This window comes from Poecilia reticulata, linkage group LG17 (genome assembly GCF_000633615.1).
Source record: "Poecilia reticulata strain Guanapo linkage group LG17, Guppy_female_1.0+MT, whole genome shotgun sequence".
NCBI classification, from domain to species: Eukaryota; Metazoa; Chordata; class Actinopteri; order Cyprinodontiformes; family Poeciliidae; genus Poecilia; species Poecilia reticulata.
This window is the reverse complement of record NC_024347.1, coordinates 25,190,204-25,201,787: the sequence shown is the minus strand read 5'-3', so window position 1 is coordinate 25,201,787 and position 11,584 is coordinate 25,190,204. Positions and strand designations below refer to the sequence as shown.

The following is an 11,584-nucleotide window of genomic DNA, read 5'->3' as shown; positions in this document are numbered from 1 at the left end:
GGGCTACTGCAGAACCTTGACATGCTAATCTGGTAGTTTGAATCATGCATGTTGGATCAGGGACACATCTACAACATGGAGCATCCTGGCTCATGAGGACTGGAGTTGACCTCTTCTGTCATGGAGAATGTTGACCCATACCTTGACTTTGAAATTTCTCAAAGACTCCCAACATTTCCTAAATGTGGACGTTCCTTGACAGGCAGAAGTTAAAAGCTCAAAAGGGTAACATGGTGTAACTTTTCTATACTGTGTTCAGCCTTCCTAATATCARCTGAAGTTTTGCTCACTGTCACAGCTAGCATGCTTTATTCCAAAAATAATAAAGCATTTTTGTACTAGCAAAAATGCATCGCTATGAAAATGGCTAATTTTGAGCCTTGACACATAGGAGTATTGTTAGTGTGACCTGTTGACTCAGGTATAGTGTGTTATKTTTTCTAACTGCCAGTCGCTTGTGAGGTCAGGTGAAGCTGCTAGCCAATATTTTCTGTAGTTTTCTAGACTTGGCAGGTATGTCACTTTCAGACATTGGGTCAGTGAGAAACGTCCAGCTTTCAAATGTGCTTTTCTGGAGGGTATTTTGGTCCTCAGTTGTTTCTGTAAATTGTATTTCTGTTCCCGACAACATATATTACAAGTTTTTATCATAACTGAATAAGACTGCATGATTCACTCATGAGACGAGTTTGAGATATGCTGTGGGAATAATCTGCGTCCCCAAAGAGTTTCTAAAAACAATAAACAAGATGCATCACAGCTTAGCAGTCCAGTTGTATTTTTAGAGCACGCTCTGACCCACAGGAAGTGGGATACTTCAAGACAGACATATTTTATCTAATAAATGGGATTTATTATTTGATCAGTTGTAATTGATATTTAACCAACTAATTTAAAAATAAGTTTTTTTTATATAAAGTGGAGGGTTAAGGTGTAAAGTTAACTGTGTTTACCATATATTATTTMTAGATACTTAAGCCTCAGTATTTGTTTTTAGGTGGAGTGACCTTTTTTGTCGCCCTGTACGATTATGAAGCWAGGACGTCAGATGATCTGTCGTTCAGAAAAGGGGATCGCTTTCAGATTATCAACAACACGTGAGTACTTGTATTTTTACAGGGGATAACTAAAGCTGCTGCGTGGTTGCATTTGTGCTCTTTTCATCTTTTTGTTTAATCCCTTATTGAACTGAGGTCTGATATCAGGGCTGAGAACTGTCTGGGTTAATGGCTTTCATTAATGGAGCATCTGTTGGGTTCCCATTGCTTTTCACCCACACCGGCACGGACCTTTCCTCTGAGTTAGTGGATAAAATTTGAGTTATGCTGTTCGGCTGAATAACATAAACCTGATATATTTTTCGTAATGACATGAATTTCAGATTCTCTGGAGTATTGAAATATGATCAAATATAATGCTCGTCAACCTAATCGGCATTACAAAATACCTCAACAATGTGGATTATGCGCGCAAAAGAGATGATAAATTACTCGGAGAAAACTCATTTTTGCCATCTCCCCATCAGCTGCTGCTCTGTAATCTTTTCCCACGTGTGCACAGCTGAGAAAATGGGCAGCGCTCCAAGTTTGCTCTCCTCAGTTCATCACATGGCTCTTCCCTTCCCACCGCTGTCTGGCTCACATGGCTTTTATAGCGATGAAAATGCCATCTGCTTTCAGAGCAGAGGTGGGAAGAGTACAGATTAAATCAAGTTCTTTCAAAATGCCACCAGACGCACTGCCTCTGCGTCCCTGCTCCTCCCGTCTTAATTTTAAGCCCTCAGATCTGCTTGTTGATCTCACTGAATTTGGATCAGATAAATTTAGGATCTCATGTCTTTATTTCTTTGCAGAGTTTTTTTTCTAAGTAATCTTTTATTTGTAAAGTTTGAAAGCATTTGCTGGAGTGTATATTTTCCAAACAAGTTTTTTTTTTTTTTTTTATGTTAATATTTAAAAAAATATATATACAGCCTCACGTCTGTATGTTAATATTCTTTAGAGCCAGTATAAACGTCTCATCAAATAATTAAATTAATTTATCCCTAACAGTTTTGCCCTGTTCAATGTTTAAATTTGACTTAATATTTCATTTAGCATGATTTAATTGGTTAAATTTTAGAAAAGCAAAGCTTAGGTTTTTATTATACATATTTACAGTGACTTGTGGCTGTAAATGGCCAGATTCTCATAGTCTGGGGAACCTAGAGTAAAAATACCAGGCTTTCCTATGATCAGTGATCAGGATTTCCACAATGTAGCAGCTGCAGATGGAAATTCACTATTAAATTTGTGAAATATTGCAGTTAGGAAATTTTGTGGAGTTCATCCAAGACTCTGGTTCTAAAATGTATGTGTGCCCTTCACACTGAGGCACACAGACAAACAGTAAAATAAAGCCAGTTTTAGTCATCTTTGTTTTTCATCTCTGTGTGACATGACCCAGGAAGGGCTTTCCAGAAACCCTGGGGAGACGGAAGTATCAGTCACTGTTTATAGAGAGGGAAAATGGGCTCTTGAAAAATAAATCCATTAATGTTGAATGAGTTTAGCACAACTATATTCCTCAGTATCCACAGGATACTGAGGAAATGGTGAGTTTTAAGATAATTTGATCATGTACCTGTACATGTAGAAAGATATTTAAGAGCATTAAAAAACATCTGATGAATTTAAAACAGAAAAATTATATAACTATATAGTTCTGTGTTCGTTATCTAATTCACTTWATAAAATCTTTGTATATCAAAAGTAGGCTGGGTCTCGAAASAGCCCCATCCTTCTTTTTATGCCTTGTTGTAAAGTTGTCTTTAGTTTTTGGTTCAAACAAGAATTTAATATTCTCACTACATGACACTTTTCTAAACGGTACAAAACATAATTCTAACATTAATAAGACCAGCAGAAACACAACGGTCAACCCATATCCATAAATACAAAGATTATTGCTCGACTGTTKGCTTTATTTCCATTTGAAGTCTTGGTCGGATGCTTCTATCTGCAGAGGTGTCGGCAGGTTTAGATGAGAAAAGCAAGGCTCCAACTCRAGGCTAAACTCCGCCCCCAATACAATATGAGTGACGTGTGAAATGGCCTCGCTTCTTTTTATCTTCATGTTTGCTGTTCAGTCTTAATACGAGAGTGGGTGCATTTCTCTCTAATGCTTTGGTTTGTTTAATACGCTCCTTATTGGTGATTTTCTTGCCTCCTCAGGGAAGGTGACTGGTGGGAGGCCCGCTCCATCAACACAGGAGAGAATGGTTACATCCCCAGCAATTATGTGGCCCCAGCTGACTCCATACAGTCTGAAGAGTGAGGAGCCAAATTGCTACTTTTTCAAGCATTTTCATGAAACTTTAGATTCAACTTGTTAGCCTCTTGTTTACCAACTTCTTTACCGATTTCCTTTTGATTAAGATGGGAAAAATGTATGTTGGGCTCTGTTGGAAAGAGGAAAAACAACATATTGCTTATGTTTTCACCCAGTGGCATTCTTATTGTTCAGTTCCTCTGGTGTGACAACAACACTTTTATTCCTCTTTAGCTCTGACAGTTTTATTAATGCCGGATGTTTTAAGCACTGTGGGGAAAAGCAGCCAATTTACTTTCACCAGGCGTGTAAAAAAAATCTCAAGTGAGCACCTGTTATCGACAGGATGCTATGCCGCCTAACGAAACAACTGACTGAGCTCATTGATGTGTCTGGAAATAGACTGTGCTCTGTTTTTCAAAGAAGGAAGATTGTCTAGAGCTGCAAGCTTATTTCTTATTTATAGAAATAAAAAATTTTTGAGATCTCTAAATATTTATTAGATTGGGTGATAAGCAGTAGTGCCTGGAGCATTCACAATGTTTACTTGCTACCCGCATATGAGAAGCACAAAAAACATGTTCATCCATTTTTAATACTGCGTGAACTAGACAGGTGTCCAGCTTTCAGACATTGCATCACAAACGTGTTCTTCTTCTGTTGATGAGAACGTCTCGTACTCGTCTACAGTTTATTCAAGTTTCTGACTCTCCCCTCCCTTCCTCAGGTGGTACTTTGGAAAATTGAGCCGAAAAGCCACTGAGCGTCTCTTATTGCTACCAGGAAATGAGAGGGGAACTTTCTTAATACGAGAGAGCGAAACAACAAAAGGTAAGAAAATGCATTCAAAAAGAAACCAGGTAAAGAAAGACCTTTATATCTCTAGTTGGTTTAAATGTAAGGGATTGTTTTGACTCTTCTGAAAGTTTGCATGTGAAAGGGTTAAATGCCAAGGTGCCTCTCATAAAACTAAAAATTGATTTCTTTTCTCTTCGGATTTTCTGTRAGTGTATGGGTTAAATTTAGAAATGCAAACTTCCTCCTCAGTTTACATCTGGTGACCTGCATTGCTCCAGTATTTATCTATTTTTTGCTGAGATCTGCACTTAACTTCATGTCTTTGGATTTTAAAGGAGCCTACTCTCTGTCTTTACGCGACTGGGACGAATCAAAGGGAGACAACGTCAAACACTACAAGATCCGCAAGCTGGATAATGGGGGTTATTACATTACTACACGAGCGCAGTTTGTGTCCCTACAGATGCTGGTGAAACACTACACAGGTATGCTGCCTTGTAAAGSCTTTTTCTCAGGTAGCCATTACACAAATATTTGTTTACRCTGTGAGCAGAACTCTTGGGTTGAATTGCTTTTTCTGCCAGCCTGTCATGTCTTGTGTTTGTTGGTTGTGTAATCAGGATATGAATGTAATTAGTGAAATGGGGGGGTGGTTTTGAAGCTGAAGTATTGAGCATTTCTGGACCATGTTTAAGTGCTGGCAAGGGAAGAAAAGACATGAGCAATGGTCCTGGAGAGGGAGGGAGTGTTATTTTGCACTTGACCTGCCATAGATTGAGGTCGTATTTAAATAGTTCAGACTCCCTCCATCTGCAGAGGAAAATATTACTCGCATGTGGAAATTGTATGAAACCCTGAACGTTTTATCAGGAAAGAATAAAAAATAAATGTAGAAATGCAAACTTGCTTAAAGATAAGTCAAGAACTGGTGAAGCTTGACAGAATTTTGTTAGCATGTTAAAAGAGTTGATGGGTTTGGAAAAATGCAAAACCAAACAGAATTAAAAGAGTTGCCACTGCAGTGCGTCTTAAAAACGAAATGGCAAAATGATTCGGGTTGTAAAATCGCATTCCTCATGACACAGTGTTGGATTTAATAAAACGGAATTATACAAAATTATTCATATGTCTGACAGAGTCCCAACTTAAACCTGATGAAGAATCTGTGGCAAGAGCTAAAGAGACCTCATCACCAACGATAAACAATACATATTTATTGGTCGGAAGTTATAAGAAGAGTTTGGTTGTTTTTTGTGACTGAACATATTTTTCATTTTCCAAATAAGAACCACTTTTCTTTTTTTTTTTCAAAAGTAAAAGTCCTTCAGCTTTGTTTTATTGGCTCTTAAGAGATGTCAGTCTCATTTTGTTCAAGACCCAAAAACGTCTGGTTGAATAAAATAACTTTAAATCTTAAATGTTACGAATTTGCAAGCAGCAGAAGACCTCGTTAACATTATTGCCCCAAAAGCAAATCATGTGATGCTAAGATAAATGTCTAAAATGCATCTTTTGATCTGCACAGAATTAATAAGCAGTCAGCTGCTTCTTTAAAAAATCCCCTTTTGTTTGTTATAAGAAAGCTTCACAACATGGCAGAATGTTAACTCATGTACTACATAGAGTTTATTGAAAATTCAAAAATTAAGACATATTGATCTCTGGTCATTTAAAGAAATGTTTCAAAGTAATAAATACTAACTGTGCKTTCAAAGGTCAGTACTCCTTCATATCGCTCTAAATCATTTTTGATCTCAGAAGCCAATTTTGAGAGAGCGGTCATATGGAGGATTTAATTCATCTGTCAGATAATGAATACGACTTGTTGGTTTTCCACCTTTCTCACAATTAAAAAAAAAAATGCATGTGCTTAAGTTCTGTTTTATCCAATATTATTGTTCCATTGGTCCATCATGACTTGTTTTGTAACGCCAGCCTGTTTGTTTTATTTTATTTATTTTTTTCCCAGAACATGTGGACGGTCTGTGCTACAAGCTGATCACTGTGTGCCCGACGGTGAAGCCGCAAACTCAGGGACTTGCTAAAGATGCCTGGGAAATCCCCCGAGAGTCCCTCCGATTGGACGTCAAACTGGGACAGGGCTGCTTCGGTGAAGTCTGGATGGGTAAGGCGCAGATTACAATGCACTCAAGCATAAGGCTGAATGTCRGAGATTAATTGGGTAAACTGTGATGGGCCTGAGCTTACTGTAAATACATTTGRTACTTACTTTAGAGCAAGTGACTCAGCTAGAGGCTTTCTCCCGGCTTCTGGAGGCGGGTTTGAGAGGAATATGKCAGTAACTGCTTTTCTTAGCTCAGTGGAGTATTTTTTACCGTAGATAGATAAAGTAATTCTTGTAAATATCCTCAGCTAACTTTTACAGAGTGCTTTTTCACCCAAGCTTTTTCAATCTCTCCTTTTACTCATTTTGCTGTACAGTTCCATAAGTACCATTGCTTTTCTCAGATGTACACACGACGATTAAAACACAGCAGCTTTGCTGTCCAAGTGGACACTTGTCCATTTGCAGAATGTAACATAATTCCAAGTTATTTGCAGGATATTTGCGTGTTTTTGCTTGGAGAGCATCTACAGTTTTGATAATGAAATGCAGCTTGACATGGGCACAGTGTGACCTTCCATGCTAGGGCTGGCATTTGCAAAGCGGCACATGATGCTGCCGCCCCTACAGCATGATGCTGGCCGGTGGGGTGTTCAGAGTGTTGCTTCACACATTTATCTGCCAAGACCATGTTTCAGTCATTAAAAGCYAAGTTTCATTCTGTAGGACACAAAGGGATTAATTTGTTTCCACAACCCTTAACTATTCATGTTGTACTTCCCATGTCAGCAACACTTGAGTATAAATCTACTTAGTGGTATTGATACTCCACACTTGGCTTATGAATAAGTAAAGAAGGCAAATRGCTTTGTTGGCATACAGTAACAGAGCCATTAGGGCTTACACACAGAGACAAAGCATCCTCTTTACATTATTCATAGATGATGCAGTTTTAATGTGAAACACAGTTGACGTGTGTAAACTCTGTTTAATTGGTGTGTCAGTAATGAAACTGATCATCACACTGCTTCACCAGCCCACAAACCGATTTTTTTTTATGGCTGTTGGCTCTTTTTGTGACACACAGAGTTCTGTAACCACAGGTCACGTCATACGCTTCATTTCTCCAGCCTGCATTTCAGACAGGCCCCTCTGAGCGAACACGACTCTCGTCTTTAACCGAGGCTGGCCTGCAGCAAGCCTCGACATGAGAGCCTCCGCTGGGTAATCCCAGGAATTTCATTCTGCCTCTCCCTGCTCTGTTTGCTCAGGATTTTTCCCGCTCTGCTGCAACGTTTTACTGTCAATCCTCCTCACTCTACGCTTCTGGAGCATTTGTACTGTCACTCTGATTTCAGATGGCATGCTGAGTGTATTTTGCCCTACTTTGTCCTTCAGCTTGGTATAGTTTGGTCMGGATGAGTCATCTGTAAAGGCCAGCCTCGGCTCATTGTACGTAAGCAGGGCGTGAGTAAGTCGGTCCCAACCAGGAAGTGGCTGATGGGGTTTTTTGTACACATGGGAGAACTCCCAGAAATGAGCAATATGAAAGGATCATATTAAGTCACTTTATGTGCCTTGTAGGACAATGTTATTGATTATGCCTTGTTTTTTTGTTTTTTTTTTACCCAGGCACATGGAATGGAACCACTAAAGTAGCAATCAAGACACTCAAACCAGGGACCATGTCTCCAGAGGCTTTCCTGGAGGAAGCTCAGATCATGAAGAAACTCAGACACGATAAGCTGGTGCCGCTTTACGCCGTGGTGTCTGAGGAGCCCATTTACATCGTCACTGAGTTCATGGGTAAAGGTAAGCAGAGTTCAAAGGCATAAGTTGGAAAATGTTATAGCGGATTTTGATGCACCTTACAGATTTTTCTACTGAACCATAATTTTTTTATAAAGTGACATTTTTGTCTCCTTTAGAAATATACTTCATAAAACAGAATGAGGAGATATTGTTCAAAACATCTTTTAGCTTTGTCCAAATTCAGAAGTTTATATGCACTAAAAAGACTTTAAACAAAAGTTATAAATCTCACGTAAAGCTTAGACTTTATCATAGTGGGAAAAAATATGCTAGTTTGTACTTTGCGAACTGGAAGGTTGTTGCTGCATTGTGAAAAMGAGCAAGRCKTCCCTCCTTTCAAACAAACATCTGGARGTTAGCATAAATGGTGTTTGTCTGGTATTTCTTTACTCAGTTTGTTTTTGCCACTTTGACTTCATATCCGCAGGGATTTTGCCAGCACAGCATTTCTAAATGGTGTCCTCATCAGTTGGAGCACTGCTAACGGCATGCGCTCCCTCATTGACCATATGGCTAACTCAGATATAACAGGGGTTGTTTTAATGCAAAGCGACAGTTTATACTTAACAGCATCATTTTATTCTGGAAATAGGCTGAATATGATGTATTCCAGATTGCGGATTGGCCAGCTGGTGATTGCTTCTACATGTTTTTTTTTTTTTTTGTCCCTCCCCTCCCCTCTGTCTTGCACATTTATCTTGCCAACCATTCATTACACGATAAATCTCAATCAGTCCTGACAGACTGTCCTTGCTGAAAGGTGACACCTCCTCCCTCCAGCACACGTTTTTTGCTCTGATTAAGCAGGAACACTTGCCATGCATAGTGTGCRAAATTTATTGTTGGTTTCAAAAGGAAAATATCTGCAAGCTATAAAAATAGTTTTCACCAGTATCTACACACATAAAATAAAAAATACAAAAAATCTTTCCCACATTCATGACCACATCTGCATTACCAACAATGAAACTCTCAAACTTTAAGTYATATACTGCAGCTTTTGGAAGTTGAATAACCTGTACTGTGTTGTGGTTTCTCTGCCTCAGTGTTAACAGAAGTTGGTGATTAACTTCTTCTTTAAATGTGTTTTGCTTTTCTAAATGACTGCTGCAGAACATTCTCACACCTTTGAGATTAGRAGATCAAGCAAAATGTATTTATAAAAGGTGTGGTTTTCTTTGCTAAAATAACCTCTTAACAAGGCGTCRCAAATCATTTTAAACATTTTCCCACGTATAATAGTTGTTTTGTGCTGTATAACCTTCCATCAGCGTAACTTATGATCATTAAGTTGGATTTCATGTTTTGAGTTTAGTTACAAAGTAAAAGAAAAGTAGATTTCTTTTTAGTTGCAGAGATCCATAAGAGGATTGAGATTAGTGGGGGAAAACGTCCCACATTATCCGCGCCAAAACATTCACGTCTCCTCAGTGAGTCTGTTTGCCGTATCTTTTGTGGTTGGTGCAGAGATTCCTRCTGCATTACCTTTGTGCACACAGGTGTGTCGATTCTGCTTAACTGTGGTGTTTTTTTGTTTTTTCTTCTGACAGGTAGTTTGCTGGACTTTCTGAAAGAAGGAGATGGAAAACATCTGAAGCTTCCACAGCTGGTGGACATGGCTTCACAGGTATAGTAAATAAATCATTGCCTGCTCAGCTGCAAACATCATGAAGGGGAGGATTTTTATGCTATAGAAATAAATCAACTGTGTAAAACCAGTGAAATGTGGTGGTGGCMGTATTATGGAGTGGGAATGCTTTTCCTCCACTAATTGACACATCCTCCCATCATTTTGTGCTGCACATCCTAGATCGCAGACGGCATGGCCTTCATTGAGAGGATGAACTACATCCACAGGGACCTCAGAGCCGCCAACATCTTGGTGGCGGACAACCTGGTCTGTAAGATCGCAGACTTCGGCTTGGCTCGGCTCATAGAGGACAACGAGTACACGGCTCGTCAAGGTGCGTGTTTGGACTGCCATGCCACTGGTGCACTCAACATGGCCGCTGATGTATTTTTAAGGCTATCTTTGAAAGACTGCTTTAGATTATTACACATAAGGGTTGGGTTAGAGTGGGAAGCTRCTAACATGATCCTTCTGGATGCCTCCCTTCTCAACAGAATCCATGATGGGATTTAAAAAGTGAAATCAGACCCAATCCCTAGCAGAGCTGTGTTTGGGGTAGATTTCTTCCTGCTTCTGTCTGATTTGGTTCCGGTTCCATTAGCAGAACCAGCAGCAGCTAAACATTCAAACCAAACGCATGCAGGAAGTTTCTCATGGTTACTAAAAGAATGTTATTGTTTTCTCTTTAAGTTGCTAGAGAACTTGTTAGAATTGTTATGTTATCATTCTTACATTTGTAATTTTATGTTAGCATGTTCTTATAGATAGTGACTTAGATCTTCCTGGGATACTCCTGAGCTGTAAACCTGTCTGTGTGTTAATTTAGTTTCTATGTCCCCCTTCTTTGTTTCCGATTTCGCATCCTGCTGTGAAGATAGGATGTGGGTTTCACCCCCTCTCCCACCTCTCYACCCCCATTCCTTTTCACACCCTTCTTGCTAATAAAAGAGACAAACTGAAGGTTTTCAGAACACATGGTGAGCGGCTTGGAGAAGCAGTTCACTGTTTCTTCTTCTGCAAAAGTTTGGTTGAAAACTCATATTTGTATCAAACTTTTATCCAATTATTAAGGGCGTGATACAGATTGAAATGTGGAATCAATCTGGAATAGATAAAAACGTGCAGTAAATTCAAAAGTGGGACCAATAGAGCTGTGTGTTGTTCAATCATGATATCAGTCTTAATTTTTCCCTTTTTTATTATTATTATTATTATTATTGTTGTACGTTTAACTCTTTTTTTTTTTTTTCCCAGGTGCTAAATTCCCCATCAAGTGGACGGCCCCAGAAGCTGCTTTGTACGGTCGCTTCACAATCAAATCAGACGTGTGGTCGTTTGGAATACTACTGACAGAGTTGGTAACAAAGGGCAGAGTTCCATATCCAGGTGAGCAGAACACAGATGCTCGTACACACCAAAGATGTCTTATAAGGATGTGCTGCTTCAGGATTCCTCCTCCCTCCCGGCTGCCCGCCTTGATATTTTAACTCCGTCATTTAAATCGTTTATTATCTCCCCTGTGTGGATCAGAATAGAAATGGGTTTAACTGGTGTGAGTCAGAGCCGGTGTCCTGTGACTTGTCAGTCAGGGGAAAACCCCTCCACCAATGAGATCTTTCTCCCAGTCGGAGCACTCTGACCCCGGCTGTCTGTATGCGCCGTTATCAGCGTTCTGAACGCAGCCCATCCGAGCCACCAGGTTCAGCCTGCCAGACCATCTGGTGGCTTTGCTTTCACTAAAAAAATCATTCAGTTTAATTAAATTCTGCCCCTGTTTCCTTTTTAAGCCGTGTGATGTACACTTATATTTTATTTTTTTTATTTTTTGTGTGTGTGTAGGGCGGGGGTTAATTTTCTAATCCAATGTTCTGATGCAGATGTTGAATGGGAGCATGACATTGTTTCCTGTTTAAATTACCTTTGTCGTAATAAATACATCTGAACATGGATGACCAAACATTTAATTAGGA

General features: G+C 39.4%; 1 protein-coding gene across 1 annotated transcript in view; it reads left to right on the top strand.

Annotated features, from left to right (window-relative positions):
• Nucleotides 1-11,116, top strand: part of yes1 (YES proto-oncogene 1, Src family tyrosine kinase) — a 22,805-nt gene extending 11,689 nt beyond the window's left edge. Inside the window, exons 2-10 of the mRNA XM_017309893.1 lie at nucleotides 970-1,097; nucleotides 3,213-3,311; nucleotides 4,037-4,140; nucleotides 4,443-4,592; nucleotides 6,077-6,232; nucleotides 7,805-7,984; nucleotides 9,535-9,611; nucleotides 9,795-9,948; nucleotides 10,869-11,116. Of these exons, the coding sequence (XP_017165382.1) occupies nucleotides 970-1,097; nucleotides 3,213-3,311; nucleotides 4,037-4,140; nucleotides 4,443-4,592; nucleotides 6,077-6,232; nucleotides 7,805-7,984; nucleotides 9,535-9,611; nucleotides 9,795-9,948; nucleotides 10,869-11,101 (1,281 nt within the window). The 3' untranslated portion in view covers nucleotides 11,102-11,116. The remainder of the gene's footprint in view (nucleotides 1-969; nucleotides 1,098-3,212; nucleotides 3,312-4,036; nucleotides 4,141-4,442; nucleotides 4,593-6,076; nucleotides 6,233-7,804; nucleotides 7,985-9,534; nucleotides 9,612-9,794; nucleotides 9,949-10,868) is intronic.
• Nucleotides 11,117-11,584: the final 468 nt, after the last annotated feature.